The 25,999-nt window shown below is 39.7% G+C and overlaps 1 protein-coding gene across 8 annotated transcripts in view; it reads right to left on the bottom strand.

Annotated features, from left to right (window-relative positions):
- The window catches only part of ADGRB1 (adhesion G protein-coupled receptor B1), a 553,612-nt gene that overhangs the window by 191,375 nt on the left and 336,238 nt on the right, over positions 1 to 25,999 (bottom strand). For all 8 annotated transcript variants that reach the window (XM_075581569.1, XM_075581558.1, XM_075581572.1 and 5 more), the window contains 2 exons: positions 5,843 to 5,945; positions 3,110 to 3,153 (listed from right to left, as the gene is read on the bottom strand). In XM_075581569.1, coding sequence (XP_075437684.1) covers positions 3,110 to 3,153; positions 5,843 to 5,945 — 147 coding nt within the window. The remainder of the gene's footprint in view (positions 1 to 3,109; positions 3,154 to 5,842; positions 5,946 to 25,999) is intronic.

Genomic DNA, 25,999 nt, shown 5'->3' on the forward strand with positions numbered 1-25,999 from the left:
CTTTCCCAGAAGAATCTGTCGCCAGCTACTGCAAAATACAGTGTGTTTCAGCTGTTGCCATCTTCCCTCCCTCCTTCATACATCTGCTCGTCCTGTACTTCCTCTAAGACTGTTACTGTAGCTACACTGAGCTGGGCTCCTTAACTTATTTGATCTGCTTGGAATAATTTGATATAATGCTTTGATAATACCCGTTTCCATTTCCCACTTTGCTAAGCTTCTGAAAATTTGCTCTTTTATATATATATATATATACAAAAAAAAAAATATATGTATATATATACATATATATATATATACATATATATATATATATATATATATATATATATATATATATATATATATATATATAAAATCCAATGCACAGCCGGCACACCATATGCAAGTAAATAAATTTTGGTGCTTATCCCATAAACCAATAACAGACCATATGATACCGGTTGCAACACGACATTAAGGGCGTTTCGGTCCTCCAGTGGGACCTTTCTCGCACCACCTTGAGAAAGGTCCCACTGGGGGACCGAAACGTCGGTTTTTGTGTCTTCTATCAAATATACAGTAGACCATTTTTGATTTACTTACCTGCGTGCTGTCCCTTGATGTCGTGTTTCAACCGGTATCGTATGGTCTATATATATATATATATATATATATATATATATATATATATATATTTTTTTTTTAAATCGTTATACATTTTATTAATATTCAATTTAATAAAAGTAACATGGTACTCGATTACTTTACCTTTATCCTCAGTCATTCAATCACTCTCCCTGTTTTGTTTATTTATCACCGCCAACCAACAAGGTATTCATAAACTCTATGGAAATCCTCAATATCAACCAATCATCTTATCATTTGAAACCAATTACATTCTCCCCTATGTATAGCTCCCGTTGGCTTGATGATGTGTCCAACTACTTTGCCAGTGACAAGGCTGTCACTTCTAAACACAGACAAATAACTGTCCTGATTACCCAATAATCACAGCTAATACCTGTACATCAAGCCCTACACAGCCCATTAATGCATCCTGAAAGGAAATTCTTTCAGGCCCTTCGGAGAGAGACATGAATGCAACAGAAGCTGCTCCACTCTGCGTGTTTGCACATACACTTTCACAACCAAACAGCACGTGACAAGGCCTTCAGATGCAGCAGACGGTATTGCACCTGTTATCGAGCATTAAGGCACGAATTTGGGCATTGCCGTTAGCAAATTGCTCAATTTGGCAAGTCGTGGCTCCATTGCATTTTACTGCAAATCGCCCGGTAACGCAGATCCCCTGGTAAAACTCGTGACTGCGGCGGTAAGAAATGACTCGATAACGGGTGCAATAACACCTGCTACATCTGTACCACTTTTATAAAGACGTGTTTTGCCATCTCAAATGCTCGTGTACAGTAATGCATATAATCAACTTCTGTTTTAGCCCAACAAAAAAAGTTATATTTACATTGGAAGCTGAGTTATCAGCAACACCAATTTGTCCAATCTAAGTCACATTCTTTCATCCTTTGGAAATTAAACTGGTGGGGTTTGCAATATTCTGTGCACAGACAGTACTAGCTTCATTACGGGAAAGTAACTCAATGTCATTTAAAGTCAGGTGGGATAAAGGAACACAGATTTCCCAGCATGCAACTTAGCAGCGCCGTGACAGGCTAAATCAAAGTGTAATCAAAATAAATTGCTTAATCACAAGTGCATGGACTTTTGTAAACACGTTACATAACATCAATAAAAGGAACCTGAAATAACCTAATGTCGTTCTTCTGACTTCCTACCTTCAATGCGAAGCATTGCTATTAATTATTCTCACAGTACTGGATCAGGTGCAGGCTTCTGTCCTATTGAATGGTTATGAAATTCTTCAGTGTTTTTTCCAATGCTTTGAAAGACCTTTTAGAAATATAGGAGTTGAGTTGATCCTATATTTTAAGCACATAAATGTGTGGTCCCAACTAAGTGATTTAAAGACCCAATTGTACTGTTTTGGATTCATTGCTCATCATTAATATCATGGACAAGATGATGTACTACCATAGCTAAATTCCAGTACCTCCCGTTCCACTAATTGTAATATATGATTAAAACACCCTTGCATATTGTGTTTTTTTTTTCGGCTCCTGTTCTCTTTTCTACGACAATAACCTGGTCATTAGGAGCTTTAACAATCAGAAGAACTAGCTTAGTTTGCCACAAGTAATTCTCTTTACACAGGCTGGGAACCACTGTTGTGGATTGTTTAGAACAGAGAAAATGAAAATGGTCAGCGCAGTGTTAACTCATTAGTAATTATTAGAGCACACAATGCATACCACGGTTCCCCTGTGTGTGCAACTATGAAGTAGTATTAATTACTTGCCCTCTGCAGGCATTGGGATTACGCCTTATATGATTTCCTACCTTAACATCCCTCTAAATGTACTCAATGGCAACTCATCGGTTAATATGTGTACTGAAGTTTCTACGACACCAAGAGTATAAATACAATATTATGCGGAAGCCATAAAGTATATAAAGTAAGATAGATTGGGTGACAGCACCACTAGTTTTAGAGCCAGGGGATTCCAGGTGTACTGCTGTATATTATTAATTCTCTAAAATGAACTTTCTACTGCATGATTATAACGCTCACATGAATTCTTACACATATAGGAAGAGGACCTTTTAGATGATGTGAGTTGTTTTATATCCAAATAACACAACATAGTAAATATGGCCCGTGATGCTTTACTATATTAACAGAGCAGTGTTGTGCCATCAGACACTTTCTGTTGCTGGAGGACATCTTACAGCACATTTTGAATGGACCATAAGGTTTTATTTTTGGGGGAGTGGGGGGGGGGGGGGCGCTCTCAAGGCATCCCACCACTTAGTTAATATGGGAAAATGTACCTCCTGTCTGTGTTCTCTGTTTGTGCAATCAGACATATCATTTCCTGTCATTGCCCTTTTATGTAATGAATATATGTCACGAGAATACCAATACACCCGTCTGAATGATTCTATTGTTTAATATTCAACAATGCTGGATAGTGCATGATAATTAATGACACTCAATCGCATACACAGCAAACAAGTAGAATAGTACACTTACGTGTCCGTTTCATCCCAGAGTATGCATGTGTGGTTCGTTGTTCCCTGGAAGAAGCGTAAAAAAAAAGTCTTACTACTTTAATGGTTTTGGGCCGAGACTGAAATAAAAAAAATCACTGGAAAGCCTTCTATGGAAAATTATAATCTAGAGATATGCATGATACCAGAACACTAGCACTTTAGCAGTGGTTAGGAAAGTGTTGGGATGGAAGAGTTTGTGCGTCCTATGTTAAGAGTAAATCATGATTCCATTAGTTTTCCACTTAACACATATTGTGTGCCCAGGGCAAGGTGGTAGCCGGCGAGCCATAGTGCAATTGCAGTTGATATAGTTACTGACACACATTGATTCCACTATCACAATGTGAGGTGTGGCGGCAGTGACCTTGGAGTCACTGGATGTACAGTTGTTCTTACTTTCGCTTCTGTATTCCTTTTACATCATTTTTTTTACTTTTGAAACGCTTTTGGCATGATCACATTCTTGACAGCAAAAAACTCTTTCTGAAGTTTAATCACATTGTTTGATATACTGTTTGTTCTTTAAAAAAAGGAATCATTGGAGCATTCCTTTAAAAGTGCTATAACTGACTTTTGAAGTCCTAACTGCTTTATAACAGTGACACTGCTTACATACGGGTCCTGTATTCTACTTCTGGTGAGACCCGGGGCAAATCATGTTGTATCTCTCAAACGTACCACTTTTGTTATGAAAGAGCTGCATAGAACTTCATATTCACAGTCCACTAAAGATGGACGAATGTGTCAAAGTTCAACCTGCTAACTTTCACACAAATCTCTCTCTCTCTCTTTCTCTCTGTCTCTTTCTCTCTCTTTTTCTCCCTCTTTCTCTATCTTTCTCTCTCTTTCTCTCTATATCTGTATCGAGAGAAAGAGACGGGGAGAGAGAGAGACTGGGGGGGAGAGAGAGAGCGAGAGACGGGGGGAGAGAGAGAGACACGGGGGAAAGAGACGGGGGAGAGAGAGACGGGGGGAGAGAGAGACAGGGGAGAGAGAGACGGGGGAGAGAGAGAGAGACGGGGGGAGAAAGAGATGGGGGAGAGAGAGACGGGGGGAGAGATAGAGACGGGGGAGAGAGAGAGACGGGGGGAGAGAGAGACGGGGGGAGAGAGTTACTTATATACCTTCTCAAACAAACCTTTATAGAACATGGGGAGAGTTTCCTGCGCACAAAAAGGAACCCACCAGAGATATAATTTAGTTATGCAAAGTAAATTCCAAATATTAACAGAATATTTCCCTGGTCTCTCCAAATGTTGTATTTGTGTATGGGGAGGTATGTAACTTGGGATATCGATCCCTCTCTTTCTGACTTTTTTTGTAAGTGAGCCGAACCAAACTTTTTAGTACGAGTTCATGAAAGTGAAACGTGAGATGGGACGGCCATTTTTGCAGCGGATTCAAACTCTGGCAGAGAATACACCCATCACTACTTTCTACATCTCCACCTTTTTAGATTGTCAGCTCCTCAGGGTAGGGACCTCCTTTCTATTCTTTCAGTTGGTCTTCAGATATATATATACAAGGTTAATGTTCTCCCTCCCATACTGTACTGCACCGCAAAATATGTTGGTGCCATACATAAAAGATAATAAAATTTAAATAATAAGGTTTCTCCATAGTAAATGATATCAATAATAACATTAAAAAAAACAGATATAAAAGACTGAATCCGCATCTATCAAAATGTCAGAGAAGCCAAAATAATGTAGTACATATGGATGTGTACTATAGGACAATTTACACTATACCGGGTAGATACTGCATTTTCATGCTACAGCACTTGATCCTTATAAAAGATAGGCGATGACACAATTGTTGTATCAAACACAATAAACGCCCACACTTACTACTGTAAGTGTATCTTGGTGGCTGTCGCTCACCAGCAGTATGAAGGGTTATGAAATAAGAGGTTCTATTGATGTTTATAACAGAGGTTGGGTGGTTATGACATCAATGAAGTGAATTGTGGGTGTTTCAAGTTAAAACATGTCGTTGAATTCCCTATGAACAATGGATACATGTTTGATTCCTAAGAGCGGTTTTGAATAGATCCTAGTGGTGTAGGTTCAGTCTACTCTTGGCACATTTCGGTACCAATCAACAGTGAGAGCCATGCACAAGGCACCAAATCTGGTGAAACAGGAACGCTTCTAAACCGTACACCAGGACACGTGACCTTTTTGTTTTTTAAGGCACAGCCCTGATTTATAAGAATTACTACAAAGGTCCTTGAAACAAATGAGAAGCAGGAGATTCGTTTTCATGATGAATTGTACGTTTATGAGTTAATTTATTAGTCTCTTCACATGTCACATTCATTGGTTTCATAAAAAAAATTACAAAATATTTCAGAAGAAGATCACTTGACGGTAATTTGTCGAGTACAGAGGTGCTCAAGTCATCAAGCCCCAACAGGTCAGGTTTTCAAGATATCCCATCTTCAGCATAGGTGGTTCAGAGGCTCCGTCTTTGACTGAGTCAAAGACGGAGCCTCTGTTTGAACCACATTGCTGAAACAGGGACTGATTGAGCCAGCTGTTCTGAAACAGAGACTGATTGAGCCTCCTCTGCTGAAGCAAGAACTGATTGGGCCACCTGTGCTGAGGCTGTTATATACTGAAAACCTGACCTGGTGGGGTGGGGGACTTGAGGACTGGAGTTGAGCTCCCTGGTCTAGTACAATACAACAATAACAAGGTAGTCTACTTACATTAAAAATGTGGGAGAATTCAATTTCCAGCGGGACAGCGGCAGATCTGGGGGCCGGCTTCACTGTGACAGAGATGACCTTGGAGTTCAAGACAGTAGTATTCCTAAAAAGAAGAAGGTGGAAAAGAGGCAAGTTGTTAGGTATTATGGGTATTATGGGTATTATAGGTATTATGGGTAATAATAGGCCAACATATTGAAAACCAAATGATAAATGTCAAGGTGTGCTCTGTTATCCACTGGGATGGCAGATAATGGGAGAGAAACTGAATTGCACAATAGAAATACAGTAGATGATTGTAGGGTCCACTAAGGAAATGGTGTTTGGGGGGGCTGGACAAACACAGAGATTTTGTACCCCTTATCTGTATATAGTGTGACATTTTAATGTTAAATTGTGTTACCATTTCCAGTTGGGGTGTGATATCAAATGTTATTAGTTTATTAGTAATTGGTAAATGTTCCGCATGTGCAGTATTTATTGATTAACATTTTCATGCACATTTTATTTGGAAGTTCTCCCTTATGTATAGAAATACGGATATAAACCAATTTTTTTAGGTACTGTGAGAATGAATAATTATAAGCTATAACAGTTCCTTTATGGTTCAGTCGAAATCACAGCAACTTTGCAATTGCTACCGTCAGTATTTTTCCTTTTTAACACATGAGGCCCTAACTAGTAACTAATGAAAGCAAACTTGTGATTTTATTAGTGTTAAGCATTTAAGTTATTCAACATGCTAGCAAGCTTCCACTTTCACTAATACTGTATATATGTTGTAGGGAGAGGGAGTGGCTGTAGGGAGAGGAGTCACTGACTGGCACTGAGAGTTTGAAGCAGGGGAGCCTGGTTCAATTCCCGGTGTCGGTTCCTTGTGACCTTGGGCAAGTCACTTTATCTCCCTGTGCCTCAGGCACCACAAAAATAAACATAGATTGTAAACTCCACAGGGCAGGGACTGCAAAATGTCTCTGTAAAGCGCTGCATACAACTAGCAGAGCTATACAAGAACATGCTATTATTATCCAATTCTTGGAGTCAGGAAAGAATACATTTTTCCCCTTAATGGGGTTTTTTTGTTTGCCTTCCTCTGGATCAATAAGTGTAGATATAGGACAAAGTATCTGTTGTCTAAATTTAGCATAGGTTGAACTTGATGGACGGAAGTCATTTTTAAACCTCATCTACTATGTAACTATGTAACTATATATGGAGTTCAAGGTAACTGTGGACCATATTTACTAAGCTATAATAATCTTTAATCCACGTTATAATATAACCAACAAGGTGCCTTAAAGTTTAACACTGCTTAGGAAATATGGGGCTACACCTTTAATTTGCTCACTTGTGTTCTACAACATATTCATTAGAAACAAGTCTCTGATGAGGATAAGATATATGTATATATATATACCCTGCTGTATGCTGCCTGCTAAAGTAGAGGGAATCCTGCTGTAAGTAGCACAGCCAGTAACGTCCTTCTCTGGCTGTACTAACTTGCCCTGCAGTGAGGAGTCAAGTGAGGCCAGCATGGAATCGTTTGAATGACACCAGGCGAAGTCTAATGATGTGTGGATAGCGCTAGACTGCCGGGTGTACTGCTAAATTCACTGGAGTTAGTCCAGATTCTCTCCTCTGCCCTGATTATTTTGACAGTGCAGTATTGTAACTCAATCACAGAACCATTTTTTCCCTTCCTACACCACTCGACATATTGTTCGCTCAATAACCAATTCCAGTAAGTTTCAAAAACAATGCTTACTCCTACCCCTTTTTACTTATGTGTAATAAACACAGTAGTAATTTCACAATAGTGAGCACTCCCCTCAGTATATCGCCAAGGGCATTTCCGCCTATTTGCTCATATCTAGAAATGGGCAAACGCATTCGGTCCGCGAAGAAGAAGTCGCATTTTTGGGAATGTTCGCAATTACGTGAATATTCGTCTTTGCGGTTTTCCATATAAAATGAGTGCATATGCTTGGAAATCTAACGACGATTTAATTGCGCCTGGTTTTGTTTGCGAAAACAATAATTTAAACATTTGATTTCATGCGAATGTTGAAAACATTTATTTATAAAATGTTTTACCAGGAAATACATTGAGAGATACCTCTTGTTTTCAAGTATGTCCTGGGCTCAGAGTTATGATGACAAAAAATACATGGTTCCAAATACATAGTTACATTAAGTGAGCAAGGTTATACATTACATACAAGACATAGCATGCACAGTTAGAGATTATATATATTATAGGCGTACAGTATGTAACAGATACAGACCAGATTAAAATGTGAGACAGCTATAGAGACAGCTATAGTTATGAAAGAACTATGATTGTTATAGTTATGAAAGAACGAAGACTTGTGGCGGCTGTGAGAGTCTCCGGTAGATTGTTCCAGTTGTGGGACAACTTTGATTTGTTTCGTGCGCATGCGCGAGGTGAGCGGCTCCGCTTAATAAATGCATTTAGCACAATGGACCATAGGACAGACATGAGAATGTTGTGCGCCTTTCACAACTGCGAATACTTTGTGCAAACAAATGTAAAACAAAATATGCCAATTGCGAATATTCGTGCTTGTGACGAAATGCTACATTTGCTGCAAATTGAAACTCATGCGAGCAATTCACTTATTTCTACTCATATCATTAATGAAAAGTTGCAGTTGGGATTGTTTAATCTGGTTTTATCTCTCTTAGGTAGAAAAACAAGTGGCAATATTCACACAATAATGTGTTTTCTGCAGGAGATGTGGTGTACCAGTACAAAGACTGGGACAGAGAACTTTCTGGGGAAAACTACCATGGATGTCATGTAACGCACTCTGTAAATTTTACTTTTTTTGTCACTTGTTCTTACAGAATAAATAACACTCAAAAACTTTAGTCCCTTTTTCCCTTCTGTACCCCGATTTTACAATAAATATCTATGTTTAAAAAAATAAAAATAAAAACTTTAGTCCAGATAACCAATCTCTCCTTTCACACATCCTTACAGCGGCACACTGTTCGATAACAGCTTTGTGGGATAAGATTAGATCCCGGAAAATGATCCAACTCACTAACAAAATGAATGAATGTTAATCGAAAAACTAACCTCGAACCTAAATCAAAACATTAAAATATTCCATAGGATTTGGGATCTCAGGATTAACACAAAGTGATAGAGGAGTGAAGCGCAAACCCAAACCTCTTATAAATAATCCAGTGATTAAATACAAATTAGTATCACCAAAAGGGAGATGCAGCTGGCGGTAGGTGTTTCACAACACCACAGAAGGACATCACAGAACACACGTCATTACACAAAGCCCTGGTCCAACCTGAAAACCAATGAGAGGTGATAACTCTGTACAATATAAGAGTGCCCACTCCATCCTGTTGAGGGATTCCCAGATTACCACTTGGCACTACTGGGCTACGATGATGAAAACCTCCAAGATGACAAGTTGAATGTTGATATGTATAGATGTATCCAATATTTGTATGTCCCCCCCCCCCTTCTTCGTACCACATTCCCTCTGGATAAAACAATACAATGTAAGTTAAAAATAAAACATAACTACAATATAAACCTAAATTGTCAAGGTAATTTTCTCATGTACAGTATCTATCTCATAGTAATGCTATTCCTGGGTCATAGAAGCTATAGGTAAATGATCGACCCCCACTCTTTTCCTATGTTTGTAGTGTACGCTAGGTACGATTCCACCATTATACCAAGCAGATAAAAGTGAAGGGCAGCAAGTATCTGCTAGGCATGAATTTCACAGAATCTGACAAAAAGACAAATGTATTTGTTTTTCACAGAACACAATTGAGCTTTTTACAGCAGGAGTAATGGACTTTGTCTAAGAAAATCAATGACATTGATTAGTTGTTCAATATGTGTTTTTATTCGAGTGCTAATTTGGACTGCATTCTTAGCTGTGATTCATTTCTTGTTTTCAGCTTGTTGTGATGATATTATAATGTTTTGAGTGTCGGTCAGTAAAACACGAGAGATTTGTAACTTGTCCCAGTAGAGTTAGGTGGTCTAATATGAGTAAGTGCTAAAGGGAAACTAGGTCTATGTTTATTTGACACCCCACTAAATAAATGTAGGTAGAGCTGTTGCAGACGTTATTACTCCCATGGGAAATACACAACGGGACAATTATTTTGAATCAGACACGCGCGAGGAGGCGGGGCTAATGCATCATGTCACCGTGCTGGCATAGCACGCCAGTGGGAGGGACAATGCCTGCTCCATCTGCAATTACAGCAGACTTTTATACAACGGAATTATCACTAAGACAGTCGTGTCACTTATTTTCATCCTTTGCCGAAGCATCATGAGATGTGCAACCCATTGGGAAAGGATTTCACAAAACCCACACCCAACCAAAATAAAGCAAAGGAAGTGGCATGCTTAAGGAATTCAACCATGCACCCTCGTCTTCTCCTGCTTTGTCCTCTGACTCTAAGGAGAGAAAGTACAGGTGCGCCGACGAGTATTCTAAAACTTGCCTTGGAAAATCTGGGGCTATCACCAACAAGACCCAGGTACATGCTGGGTACATGCTGCAACATTTCAGTGACATTTCAGCAGAAAGACTAATGGCCCATCGGATTTTGATCGGAGTTTGAATGGGACTGCCAGGGACCCCCGCTGTGTTAATCCGATGGGCCATTAGTCTGTCTGCAGAAATGTCACTGAAATGTTGCAGCATGTACCCAGCATGTACCCAGCATGTACCTGGGTCTTGGTGGTGACAGCCCCAGATATTCCAAGGCAAGTTTTAGAATACTCGTCGGCGCACCTGTTCGACTACATTTGTGTAATGAAGCCAATTTGTAAGGTTACCTTTTAAAGTTTTATATTTTTGAGTAGGACTTACCATTTTTATTTTAAGCGGGGAGAATCAGGTCAAGCAACCTGGGATGGCCCTAAACACCGGGGTCTATGGTAAAGGAAAATGAAAAACTGGGTGCTGGAAGCAAGACATCCTAGTCAAGGCGTAGCAATATGCAAAGGGAAGCCAAGCACAACAGAAGATTTGAAAAATTACAATGTAGCAAAAAAAAAAAAAGGTAATTTAATGACGAAAGAGTCAGAGTTGCATCCAACGTTTCGGTGCACAAGCACCTTCATCAGTTTCCTGACTCTTCAGTCTTTAAATGACCTATTTTGCTACATTGTGATTTTTCAAATCTTCTGCTGCGCTTGGCTCCCCTTTGCATATATTTTAAGGGAACAACATCAGAGTTGCACATAGAGGACAGTGTAGTGTGCAGAGCTTTCAAAGACGGCTTCTCTTTCAAGTGCACAGAAGAAGAACTTGAGGTCTGGAAAGCTTTATACACTAGTTATATCTGTGAAGCACTCCAATGTTGGTCTGCAACAAGGTAACACACCCTGCCACAAATCTACATTTCTCCTGGATCAATACAGCTTCTGGAGCTCTGAGATACCCAGAATAACCGAAGGGTCTACATTAAATGTTTCTTTATATTCTTGTTCAATACTTATTGTAATATCTGAAAACTCATTGCATATTAGGTTGATAATTGGACTGCAATGTAAATTCTGCCAAGGATAAATATGTAGGTATTTAACATGATCCTCATGGAAGAAAATACCCAAGCACTGAACAGAGAAATGCTCGTGCTAAGCAGTGCAGAACAGAATTAGAAGGTGCCTTAGGATGCTTCACTTACTGCCTCAGTGGCTGTCTGTCCACAGGAAGAAAGAAGAAGGCTTTTCCCCACAAAACATACAGCCTAAAGCATCTTATAGAAACCAACAACAGAGCCATGTGTGCAACCATCCGTAGAGCGATACTTCAGCAAACCTCAGTCTCCTTACAGTGTTCATTAAACTCTTTAGTGCTAAAGGGGGGTTGCAGGTCCCCAGGGCACAGGCAGATAAATGCAAAGTACTGCAGTGCTGCAGAATAGGACATTTGTTGCAAGTTTCCCGAGATTAACTATTTGTATCATTGCCTGTACGGGCCGAGATGAAGCAGTGCACTTGTACATTAACTGCAGTAGCTGTACGTCAAGGAGATAGCCCTTAATGAGATAGTATGTAATAGAGAAGCCAGCAAACATAACGGCGGTCACGCCATTTCAGGGGCCGTTCTGTCACAGCTGATATAAAAGCAGATTACTGTTTTGCTTACTTCATTAATAAAGAACAATACTACTTATTTAATTGCTGCATATTAATTGTATATATACTATGCTATTAAACCATACTCTAGGAATGTAACAAAGCAATGCCCCTGAAGTACCTTATGGCTTAGATAGAACATTAGCACTTTAAGTAACACGACATTAACATAGTATATTAGGTTGAGAAATACTACAATTCTAACTGGGCAAGATAATCAACCTATATTTATTGTTATATTAACCCAGATAAAGGCAAATAAAATAAGCCTGGTGAAACATTTGACAGTTATGTCTCATAAGAGAAAAAAATAATCAGATTTCTCCCTGGATCAATTCTCTTCCTATGTATGAATGCATGCATGTATGTAAGTATGCATGTATGTATGTATGTATGTATGTCTTTATTTATATAGCGCCATTCATGTGCATAGCGCTTCACAGCAGTAATTACGTGGCAATCATATAAATAACAAATAATACAAATAACACATAATTGAAAAAGTGACATTTAGGACAACGAGTCCCTGCTCCAAAGAGCTTCCAATCTAATTGTTTAAACATATTTCCATACCCATGCATACTGCATATTTCCTTTGTAAAAAGATGTCTAACTGCTTTCACAGTCTCCCGGGTTAGTAAATTCCACATTTCCCCTGACCACTTTCCAGAATCCAGATTCTTCCCCCCCCCCGAACATGCCCAGCTTGGTATTCCATGAATCCCAGTTATCGAACTCCTTGCGGTTCAGATTAATGATGCACCACATGCTTGGATCCCTGTACCGGAGCTGATTTGAATCTAAAAACAAATCTTGTTTCCAATTCTTGCTCGGGTTTGGATCTTGCGACATTTTCTACACTATAAGAGCCACCTCTCTCTTCGCTTGCTACCATTTTGTGTCAACGTCCGCAGAGGAGAGAGAGAAAGAGAGAGAGAGAAGAGAGAGAGAAGAGAGCGAAAGAGAGAGAGAGAAGAGAGAGAGAAGAAGAGAGAGAAGAAGAGAGAAGGAGAGACAGAGTTTATCTATTGGTAATAATATATATATATATATATATATATATATATATATATATATATATATATATATATATATATATGCAAATATAGCTGTGTGCTCATCTGCATGTCTTAGGCAGGTCTGCAACCCCGCCTTTCCCCATCATCACCCAGCATACAGCACTTCCACTGCAGCAAGGGATTCTGGGAAATGACATGCAAATGAGCACACAGTGTCACTTTTTGCCTCAATAACCATTTTTAACATGGTTCCCTATAGGCTTAAGCTTGCTGCATGGTCACAGCTTTGAGCACAGCCAGGGTTAAGGTGCATACCCAGAAAACCACCCTCATTCTGGGTATGCACCTTAACCCTGGCTGTGCTCAAAGCTGTGACCATGCAGCAAGCTTAAGCCTATAGGGAACCATGTTAAAAATGGTTATTGAGGCAAAAAGTGACACTGTGTGCTCATTTGCATGTCATTTCCCAGAATCCCTTGCTGCAGTGGAAGTGCTGTATGCTGGGTGATGATGGGGAAAGGCGGGGTTGCAGACCTGCCTAAGATATGCAGATGAGCACACAGCTATATTTGCATATTTGCTTTCCTGTGGAGGGTTTTTGTCACTTTTTTTACTCACCATAACTTAACTCAGTATTATGTTTTATATATATATATATATATATATATATATATATATATATATATATATATATATATATATATATATATATGCAAATATAACTGTATGCTCATCTGCATGTCTTAGGCAGGTCTGCAACCCCGCCTTTCCCCATTATCACCCAGCATACAGCACTTCCACTCCAGCAAGGGATTCTGGGAAATGACATGCAAATGAGCACACAGTGTCACTTTTTGCCTCAATAACCATTTTTAACATGGTTCCCTATAGGCTTAAGCTTGCTGCATGGTCACAGCTTTGAGCACAGCCAGGGTTAAGGTGCATACCCAGAAAACCACCCACAGACAGCTGTTTCGACCTTGATGGGTCTCATCAGTGTGGGGTTGATTTTACAGGGAATGCAAGAGAGGCTATGGGATAGGCTAAACCATAATACTGAGTTAAGTTATGGTGCTCAAAGCTGTGACCATGCAGCAAGCTTAAGCCTATAGGGAACCATGTTAAAAATGGTTATTGAGGCAAAAAGTGACACTGTGTGCTCATTTGCATGTCATTTCCCAGAATCCCTTGCTGCAGTGGAAGTGCTGTATGCTGGGTGATAATGGGGAAAGGCGGGGTTGCAGACCTGCCTAAGACATGCAGATGAGCATACAGTTATATTTGCATATTTGCTTTCCTGTGGAGGGTTTGTGTCACTTTTTTTACTCACCATAACTTAGCTCTGTATTATGGTTTAGCCTATCCCATAGCCTCTCTTGCATTCCCAGTAAAATCAACCCCACACTGATGAGACCCATCAAGGTCGAAACAGCTGTCTGTGGGTGGTTTTCTGGGTATGCACCTTAACCCTGGCTGTGCTCAAAGCTGTGACCATGCAGCAAGCTTAAGCCTATAGGGAACCATGTTAAAAATGGTTATTGAGGCAAAAAGTGACACTGTGTGCTCATTTGCATGTCATTTCCCAGAATCCCTTGCAGGAGTGGAAGTGCTGTATGCTGGGTGATAATGGGGAAAGGTGGGGTTGCAGACCTGCCTAAGACATGCAGATGAGCATACAGTTATATTTGCATATTTGCTTTCCTGTGGAGGGTTTTTGTCACTTTTTTTACTCACTATAACTTAACTCAGTATTATGGTATATATATATATATATATATATATATATATATATATATATATATATATATATATATATATATACAGTGTTCGACAAACCTATACATTTGCTCGCCCCGGGCGAGTGGATTTAACCCCCGGGCGAGTAAATATTGGCCCAAGCAGCACACGTTTGGTACTAGGTGGCGAGTAGATTTTTTTGTGTGGCGAGTAGATTTTTTGGTGATTTGTCAACCACTGTGTATATATATATATATATATATATATATATATATATATATATATATAAAAACAACATTACCATTCTCTCGTCCGGTAAAGAAAGACTGCACTCGGTTCATTAATCATGAAAAACTGTATTGGGCATCTGAATAAAAAAGATAAGTCACCCAATCCTTTGGATTGGGTGACTTATCTTATCTATCTTTTTTATTCAGATGCCCAATACAGTTTTTCATGATTACTGAACCGAGTGCAGTCTTTCTTTACCGGACGAGAGAATGGTAATGTTGTTTTTCTATTATTTGAGACTAGCACCTGTCTATATGAACCAGTACATTGAGTGCAAGCTGTGATGTTTTTGTATATATATATATATATATATATATATATATATATATATATATATATATATATATATATATATATAGGACAAACAGGGAAAAAAGCAGCGCCTGCTCAGGGTAGATATAGATAATTCTTTAGATATATATTATGGTGTAAGTGAACTCAAATAAATCTAAATAAAAATAAATGTGGACTACACTAATTAGGTGATGGCAAATTACCTAACGAGATGCCTGTATAACAATAACAAGAAAGAGCATGAATATAGCAATACAAGTACAATATCATACAATCAATAAAAAAATTATAAAATATAAAAATAATATAAAATATAAATAAAATATATATATAGAAGAATTAATTTGATAATGAAACTGAAAATACAAAAATATATATAATAAAAAACAAAAAAGCAAAAAAGCAAAAAAGAGGGTAAAAACCAGTCCTCAAATGTATAGTCCAATTGTATAAATGGATGCTGATGCAAGAGGTCTCCGGCTGCTCTCAAAAGGACTAACCACGTCCATAGGGAATCTGCAGAGAAGAGAGAGGAGAGAGAGCACGCCCCATAGTGTAAAACTGTACATTTATTGAGCGGAAGGGGAGGAGGGGTGGGGGTAAAAAATGCACTCACAAAGGTACAGAATAAAAAAGCATTTCGTGATAATAATCACCACCATCCAGTAGCTGCGTTTAGTCCTTGGGGAACCCCCGATCATGAACGGGATAAGCCACAGTCCTAACAGATGTCCAGGACAGGTGGATAGGGCTGCAACACGTTCCAAAGATAGTGAAGGGTAGCTCCTTGCTATCAAGCCTCTATGATGTCGGCGCTTGGATCGGTTCAACCCGGCGCTCAGTGATGACGTAATGTCTATGCGTCCTACGTGATGACGCTCCCTGGACATCTGTTAGGACTGTGGTTTATCCCGTTCGTGATCGGGGGTTCCCCAAGTACTAAACGCAGCTACTGGATGGTGGTGATTATTATCACAAAATGCTTTTTTATTCTGTACTTTTGTGAGTGCATTTTTTACCCCCCCCCCCTCCTCCCCTTCCCCTCAATAAATTTACAGTTTTACACTATGGGGCATGTGCTCTCTCCTCTCTCTTCTCTATAAATATATATATATATACATGTAGAGGTATATATATATATATTGGCCGTAATTCTCAGGAAACTGGATCCCTGGGCTTAACAGCATTTAGGAAGAAAGCAGAGGGGGCTAAGAATCCCTGGAGGTTAAACAAAATCTGTCATTCAAACCTAAACACGGCTATCTAAAACCGCTGGACTCTTTCCAGTGAGGTAGCACTGCAAGAACTGGAAGTCGAGCTTGAAAAGATGAAATGCGATAATGATGGCTTTAGTGAAGTAAATATGAAGGTCTCACTGAGCTCCAAAGCAGAGACCTATTATATTACAGAGGTACAGAAAATCGAAGAATTAGTCTGTAGGCTTCAACGTTAAGAAACGATGGAGAAACAGCAGAGTGGAGTATAAAAGCCCATTGTAAAGGGCAGACAGAATAATCATTCAGTTGACAGAGATACAGGCATCAAATAATCCAGGTGTATACCCCAACATCAAGTCACACAGATACAGAAGTGGAAGACTACTACAGTACCATGAAATCAACCAACTTAACACCAGCGGAAATTGTTACCTCTAGATCATAATGGGTGATTTCAATGCAAAGCTTGTTGAACTTCAGAAAGACACAACAGCGGTCAATAAATATAGTTACAGCAATATAAATGCATGTAGAGACAGATTGGCAGAATCTGCTGAATGTGAAAACTTCTACATCATGAATTCATTCATCAAGAAGAAGCAAATAGAATATGGACGTGGAGTGGACCCAATGGGATCAAGAATTAAATGGATTGAAGACTGCACAATCCTTAACCCTATACAACAGAAGGATTGAACACCGACTGGATTGCTGCAGATTACATCTGAATGCGAAGATGGAAAGAAGAAAACTGATTAAAAAGAAGACAAAAACAATCAAGAACGTCAAGAATAATGGCAAAGAATTTCAACTGCGGCTGAAAAGTCGGTTCAGCACGCTCGACATGGATGGACACCCTTTAACAAACGATTATAAAGAACTTACGCAGATGGCAGTTGAAAGAGCAAGAAAAACTAAAAAAAACGCTAACACAAAAACAGGATAAGAAACAATCAAATGAGACAAAGTTGTTCCTGAATAAACGACAAGAAAGGAAGAAATTCCAAGATGCAAGAACAAGAATTGACTACATAGAGCTATGCAAGGTGATCTCCAAGTGTACAGTATAACTGAAGCTGTAACTGTGACATGACGAAGACGACCATCACAGATAATAAAAGCTTACGGAAGATGAAGCAGCGACTTATTATCGGGAAGAAGAAAATCATCGCACTCAGACAAGAGGATGGATCCACAATAAAACACTTTGCACTTATCAAATAGAGATTGCAGGACTTCTGCACAAAACAATCGAGCAATGCCACAGTTATCCTTTCAACAAGAAAGAAGACCAATCGCATACAACATTTTTAAGAAGATACTCACTCTGCAGCTGCAGCAGACACTGGACATTGCCCAGCATAGAGAAACAGCTGGATATCCCATGTGGATACAACACAGGGGACAACAGCCAAGTTGTACACAAAATTATTTCTCCAAATAATGAATATAATCTACCACTCCAATTTGGATTCATAGATGAATCAGTTGCAGTTGGGTTAACACTGTTGAGTTTCCTGTGTACAGTATGTTGGTATATACATACATAGAATACTAGGCTAGCATAAAGATACCACCCTCTGACCTGTCACTACTATCATTTTAGCACAGTCAAGGGGGATCATGATGGAGAAAAACAACACAAACAACTCTAAGTGCAGATGATAGTGCTAAAAATGGGGTAGCAGTATAAATCTTGGCTCTTATGCGCAGTGGGCGTTATTCGAACATTTACCTGGGTACATCTGGCGTTATGCCGCGTGGTGGACCTGAGATGGTTAGTTGCAGACATATTGGCCCATTGTTGATCATTTTTTTATTTGGATGGGGGGGTGTTTGATACTAGTGTGAGGTAGCAGGGGGTCTCCTGAGTTGAACAAAGTTGATTTCAGACTCGGAGACCTATTACTTCCCGAGATACAGGCCCCGTTATGGGGTGCCGGTATCCCTCTGCTTTGTTTACATCCAACAGTCACGTGACCCACAGGATTTTAACATGGGGATACCAGCACCCTATAAAAGGGCCTGTATCTCGGGAAGTAGGGGGTCCCCGGACCTGACATCAACTTTGTTCAGCTCAGAAGACCCCCTGCTACATTACTGTAATGTTAGATTTTATTAAAATCCCAGTGATCGCCTGTGAGAGGTGCTCAGTTAGAGTGACTGATTCAGCCTCTCTCTTACTGTGCGTCTATTAGGCCCAGGACATAGTGAAATCAGCGTTGCTGAGGCGCGCTGAACAGATGCACAAAGCCCCTGCATCTGTAATCAGCGCGGCTATAGTTTCTCCCTCCGCATGCTTGCTGATGCGTGCGGAGGCTGAGAAACTTCCCCTAGACAGGCAAGTTTAAATTTGCCGCTCGGGGAAGCGGAGGAGCCGTCATGTGACCGCTCCCATCCAATGGGGCTGCAGCCGGTCCGGCATTGTAACTACAGAGCCACCAGAAAAGACAGAGGCAGCACAGAGGTGTGTGTGTGTATGTGTGTGTGTGCGCGTGTGTATGCGCGTGTGTGCATGTGCGTGTGTGCGTGTGTGTGTGCGTGTGCGTATGTGTGATATGTGCATGTGTGTGATGTGTGTGGTGTGTGTGAGATGTGTGCATGTGTGTGTGTGTGTGTGCATGTGTGTGTGTGCATGTGTGTGATGGATGTGTGTGTGTGGTGTGTGTGCATGTGTGTGTGCATGTGTGTATGTGTGGTGTGTGTGCATGTGTGTATGTGTGGTGTATGTGTGTGAATATATTTATGAAAGTTGCACAATGTTAATAAATAATTTTTTCTCACAACATGTCTTTTTTTAATTTTTAAAATATGTGTGGTGTGTGATGTATGTGTGATGTATGTGTGGTGTGTGTGTGCGTGATGTATGTGTGAATATATTTATCAAAGTTGTACAATGTTAATAAATAATTTATTCTCACAACATGTCTTTTTTTAAAAATTTAAAATATTATATAATACACACACACACACACACACACACACACACACACACACACACACACACACACACACACACACACACACACACACACACACACACACACACACACACACACACACACACACACACACACACACACACACAGGTTCCCCAGTGACACACAAACACACAGACCACTTCAAAGTGACACACACACACACACACACACACACACAGCTACCAAGTGACACACACACACAGTGATACACGCCTCCCAAGCGCGCTTGCTGTCTCCTCTGCCAGGACAACAAAAAGCTCCAGGTAGAGCGAGCGGCAGCAAGCAACAGCGAGCAGCAGCACAAAAGTGTTTACTATGTCCCAGGCCTTACAGAAAGGCAGGTGAGTCCCGGTAGTACTCACACAGCAGGTACCATTAGTCTTCCCAGGCAAATCTAGTGAGGATCACCGACATATCTCGAAATTCCATGTTGAGATTTGTTCGAATAACGGCCGCTGCATCTGTATGTGTGTATCTATCTAATATATATATATATTTATATATATATATATATATATATATATATATATATACACCACATTGGGTGTATATATACACTACGCCTCAACATCCACTAAAAAAAATATCCTCACAAGAAGAAGAAATCTGAGATTTAAGAGTTGCAGACTACCCAATAACTTATCATTTATTATAACATCACCAATATCACTTAAAGTCACCTATATTGTTGTTTATTATGGTGCCAATTTAGAGCAAATTGAATGTTCTCTTTCACTCATACAGTATATACCACAAGGTTGGCATTGAGATACAGAAGATGCCATCCTTACCATCCTTACCATCCCTGGCACCGTGGATAAAATTCTGAAAAGTCGAGGTGGTGGGGGTTGTGGCTACCGCGGCAGAGCTGGGGGGCGGTCGGGGGGAGGGGGGGTCCATTCCTTTCAATGGGACCTCCTGCAGAATTAATCCTCCTGTGATTTCATGGGAATGTGCACGCATGCGTGGCGCTTGGAACATTAAGGGCCTCATGCAGAGAGCATAGAATTTTAAAAGTGGCGAATTTCATAAAAAGTAGCTTTTTTGGAGAGTTTTATTCTCCATATGCAGAAAAGTGCGAATTCTGCTATGTTTAACATGGATGCGTGTGGCGAGTTTAAATTGGCGAGATGCGCGCTTCAGAAACGTGTAAAAACAAATTCGCGCCTTTTTTTCCCCCTTTACTATAGGCGGCGAGCGCCATCTTGCCATCTTTTCCTGGCGCGGTAAAAATGCGATAATCGCGCCATTTTTTGGCGCGAACAGCCGCTACATGCCGTTCGCACCTCTCTGCATTCGGAGAGTTTTAAAAATGGCGAGATGGAGGTTCTCGCCAGCCGCGAGGCGAGTTTTAGACATAGGAAAAAAAAATTGGCGCGTTTTTCGTAACTCGCCATTTTCTGCCGTTTTCTGCGCGAAATTGAACAAAAAATGGCGAGTTTTGAAATAACGATGCTCTCTGCATGAGGCCCTAAGGCTGACTACATCTGTACCACCATCTAATCTGTCTCTCTACTAGTATACCAATTAATCACTTCCAGTTACTGTACATAGTTTCAGAGTAGATGAGTTTTTAAAAATACATGTGTCCATCGCGTTTAACCAGTTGGATTAACATAGCACAGTAACACTTGTTACAGCGGTACATCCTCAGAAGTTCTTTAAATGTGTGCTAATAGCAGCCATTATCAAAATGGCAACGTCAATTAAATAACTTAGATATAGATAATTTTTTAACTTTTTTTTCCCGTTATTTATAGTATCCTTCCTTCATTTATTTTAATTGTACTTTATTAAAAGTGAATAATTAATTGACGAGACAATTAATATGTATAACATTATTGTACCCCTACACCACAAACATATCCCACATTCACTTTAAGCACTAAAAACCATAGCACAGTTTATGATGTGTTTCAGACATTTATAGGAGCCCTAATATACAGTATACCTTTGTTGACACGATAGGCAGTACTGTACATTGCTAGTAGGTTATTCCCAGAAATCACGCTCTGATAATCATGGTTTGGATGTGACTAATGCCTGGTTTTGGTTTGACCTAATAACCGTGACGTTATTTCCATGCACCAAAATGAACAGAGCTTGCAGGATCTCCGACGTTGGGTAAACGACTCCTTAGCATATGATTTGCATACAAGTAAGCCAGATGTCTGTTAAAATGTATCAATGCTATATTTCTTACGTTAGCTTGAGGGCATTGTAACACAAATCACCTTTGTGGATATGCTTTACAGGTAGCGATACAATAAATGGCGTAACATGGCGACACAATATTTAACTGACTTCTGAGGATCTACCCCACAATGTTTATTTGCAGGATCTTTCAAGCTTGTACTGTACAAAAGAGTATATTTACACACATATATATATATTTACAGTTGCTTTATGATTTACTGTGGAGGGTTTTTGTCACTTTTTTACCCACCATAACCTTAATACGTGTAATAAATATATATATATATATATATATATATATATATATATATATATATATATATATATATATATATATATATAACAACAGGGAGATAAGCTGCGCCTCTAAGGAACATATACAATAAAATATATGTGTTATAACGATATGATGTAAATGTCTTAATTACATAAGCAAAACATATATACACATATAATAATAATGTGGACCTATAATGATATCAGGCCCACAAAAACATGAACAATAAAATATTATAATATAAAAAGCAAAAAAGGATAAACCAGTCCTCGAATAGTCCAATGAAAAGTATAGGTGCTGGTATGCAGGGTCTCCGGCAGCTCTCAGTATGGACCAACCATGTCCACAGGGTATCTAAAAAGAAAAAAAGAGGAGAGAGCGCACGCCCATAGCGTATAAAAGTTTTAATGAAGGGGGGAGGGGGAGAGAGGGGGGTAAAAAACGCACTTACAAAAAATGCATTAAAATCAAGCATATGTGATATACATAATCACCACCATCCGGTTTAGCTGAGACTCTTGGGGCACTCCTAAGCTCCGTTGGTAAGGGGCAACGTCACTGCAGGTTCCAGGGCTGGTAGCACCATCCGGTCAAACTGCAGGCTTCAGGGGCCTCCGTTGTTAATGGAACACCGTCCCAGCAGATTCACAAAGCAGGTAAGCTATGAAAATGTCCAAGAAAGAGGTCCCGTGTAATGCTGCCTCTAGCACTCGTGCCTGGATAAATACGCTCCAGCGCTTGGTGTGGACTCCAATGTCTCTGCGTCTGACGTCACGACGCTCCCTGACGCGTTTCGTCAGTCACGGCTAACTTTCTCAAAGGGATGTCATAAGAAGAACGAAAAACGAATGCAGCTGAGTAGGGGAGGAGATTTTCTTTAATTACCACTCTGAGGTTGTATATATAATACCGGACCTCCCCTTCTTATGACATCCCTTTGAGAAAGTTAGCCGTGACTGACGAAACGCGTCAGGGAGCGTCGTGACGTCAGACGCAGAGACATTGGAGTCCACACCAAGCGCTGGAGCGTATTGATCCAGGCACGAGTGCTAGAGGCAGCATTACACGGGACCTCTTTCTTGGACATTTTCATAGCTTACCTGCTTTGTGAATCTGCTGGGACGGTGTTCCATTACCAACGGAGGCCCCTGAAGCCTGCAGTTTGACCGGATGGTGCTACCAGCCCTGGAACCTGCAGTGACGTTGCCCCTTACCAACGGAGCTTAGGAGTGCCCCAAGAGTCTCAGCTAAACCGGATGGTGGTGATTATGTATATCACATATGCTTGATTTTAATGCATTTTTTGTAAGTGCGTTTTTTACCCCCCTCTCTCCCCCTCCCCCCTTCATTAAAACTTTTATACGCTATGGGCGTGCGCTCTCTCCTCTTTTTTTCTTTATATATATATATATATATTTAAATAATAGCTTTACTGATATAATCTTTTCCTTACCTTCAGCAATACTTTCAAGGTGAAGACTTTCATTGTGCTATTTGTGCACTTAACTACAGATATGTGCACAATTTGTTATAATCCATGATATTCCTAATATGTTTTATTCCCCAAAGTATTAATAATATTATCCCCTAATAAACCTTCAAGTAGCTTCCTCACAATTGATGGCATCACTTCTGCTTTACACACAGAGGCTGTGAAAATGGAGTCCTTGAATAGTAAAAATAATGGTCTAGCAATTACTAAGTTTCATTCATAACGAACTCAGGTGCTTAATTAACCTTTATTTTTTAAGCCCTCTCTGCACTTCTTCTTGTGTTAGCCAAATGTTAGTTGATGGTAATATGGTGGTTTTCTTGTGTCGTGATCATTTAGCAAGTGGTTCCTCTATGGTATATACCGTAGTTAAAGAAAATGTATAAATTATAAGTATATAACAAGTTCAATATATCGGTATTCTCCTTATCAGAAATAAATAGCTAGCCCATTTCACTCTGAAATGGTCCTATTTTGTAATCCTTGTGAGATTCATGTACTAGAAAAACTGAGTTGGACTGCTCTAACTTGAAATACGTTTTGTTTTTTTAAATGTCCAATATTTGCTATTTGTATTGCTTTTTGCCACTTTTGTTACTGTACATTCTTCATAGTTCAGAAATGATGCCTGTATCACTTCTGACTTCAACGATCTAAATGACTTCCTCTTCCTTTCCATTTTTCCCACTCCGTCTTTATTTAGCCACATTGATTTTGCTTTTTTTACATTTATTACCCAATGTATTCTCTGATAAGTGCCCCCATCCAACAATGTTATAAAATACTGCCTATTTATCTTTTGGATTTTTTCCTGAAATAATCTGCTTTAACATATAAACATACTCCACCACCTCTTCTATTTGGCTGGTCCCCAGTGAATAGCCCTGTAAATTAATTCCTCAGTCATGTGTTTTATCCCACCATGTTTTAGAAATACCCATCATATAATATTGTTCTTTCCTGGCAATTTTTTTAAACTCTCCCATTTTATCTGCCAGGCTTCTTGCATTAGCAAACATGCACATGAGGCTGTTGCCAACCTGCACTATTTTTTATGTTAGACTCATCGATTACCTTACTTTCTTTTTTTTTTCTCATGGACTTCACAGTACTGAATTTACTGTAAGGGTCTCCCTACTTGCAGAGCTATCCCTTCTCCCCACTCTATCTCCATTGTTCCTAACTATTTAATTTAGCCATTACTTCTTTCTGATCTCTCCCCACTCCCTCCAAGCACAACAGAACCCTCCATGTGGAGATGCATTCCATTCCTACCGTATAAGATAGCATCCCTCAGAGGAGAAGGACTTACAGTACTTAAAAAAAAACAAACCCCTCCTTCATTCGCAAATGTCATAGCCATGCAATTACTGATGCCTATAATATATATTATCTTTAACTGTGCATGCAATGTCTTGTATACAATGTATCACCCTGTTCCCTTACTGTAACTATGTATTTGTAACCATGTATTTGTCATCATAACTCTGTGCCCAGGACATACAGTACTTGAAAACGAGAGGTAACCCTCAATGTATTACTTCCTGGTAATGTTTTAAAAATAAATAAATAATTAAATACTAAGTACTGTACTTCCTTAGGGCTGCACATGACACTGGTAGTATTTCTAAAAAAAAATACTAACTTAAATGTCTTTGCCTGAAGCTTAGTACAATTCTAAAGTGTGGGGAAATAGGTCAGGCGAGGAGAACCCTGTACGTGCAGCCAACACAACACGGACATAAAGGCTGGTGACAGATCCATATGGGACCTGAAAACGTTGTTACTCCTCTGTTCTTGGCTGTCGCATTAAATGGAGAATTGCACTATGAACTTGTGCGTAGAGCTCTGCTTTGTATCTCTGTCTCAGAGGAGACCTGCACTTTGAAGAAATTGTTTGTTCGCAGCTTAGGTCCGTGAGATCGGACGCTGCAATTAGAGACGGGCAATTTTTAGGGGCGTATTTGGATCCGCAGCGTATCGGGCGGTTCCTTTGATCCGCGGATTTCCGTGGATCAATCTCGAAAAGGGTAATTCGTGCTTCACAGATTTTTTTTTTATTATTATTACCAATACGTTCCACGTATTCGGCAATCTGTTGGCGGAACGGATTGTATCCAATGGCGGATTTTAGTTAATTCGCGCAGATTAAAACCGACCAAATCCTATTGAGGATTTTACACTTTGAAATTGATTTTTAAAATTTTTTTTTTGGGGGGGGGGGGGGAGAATGTGAGAAAATTTGAGGATTCACCATTCTCTAACTACAATACTGTATGTGTTATTGTATAATTAATCATTATCAGACTAGTGAAATGTTGGGGAATCTACCCTATCTGCCCTTATGGGATTCATCACATGTCTTAAACCAGAGATAAAAGGAAATCAAGTATGGCCAACCATGTTTGACTCACTTTGGCTACTGCATATAGAGCCAGGATTAGGTGTTTTGGCTTTGTGAGGGAAGTTAGTCTATCTGTATACTGCAATATG

Source organism: Ascaphus truei, chromosome 2 (assembly GCF_040206685.1).
Source record: "Ascaphus truei isolate aAscTru1 chromosome 2, aAscTru1.hap1, whole genome shotgun sequence".
NCBI lineage: Eukaryota > Metazoa > Chordata > Amphibia > Anura > Ascaphidae > Ascaphus > Ascaphus truei.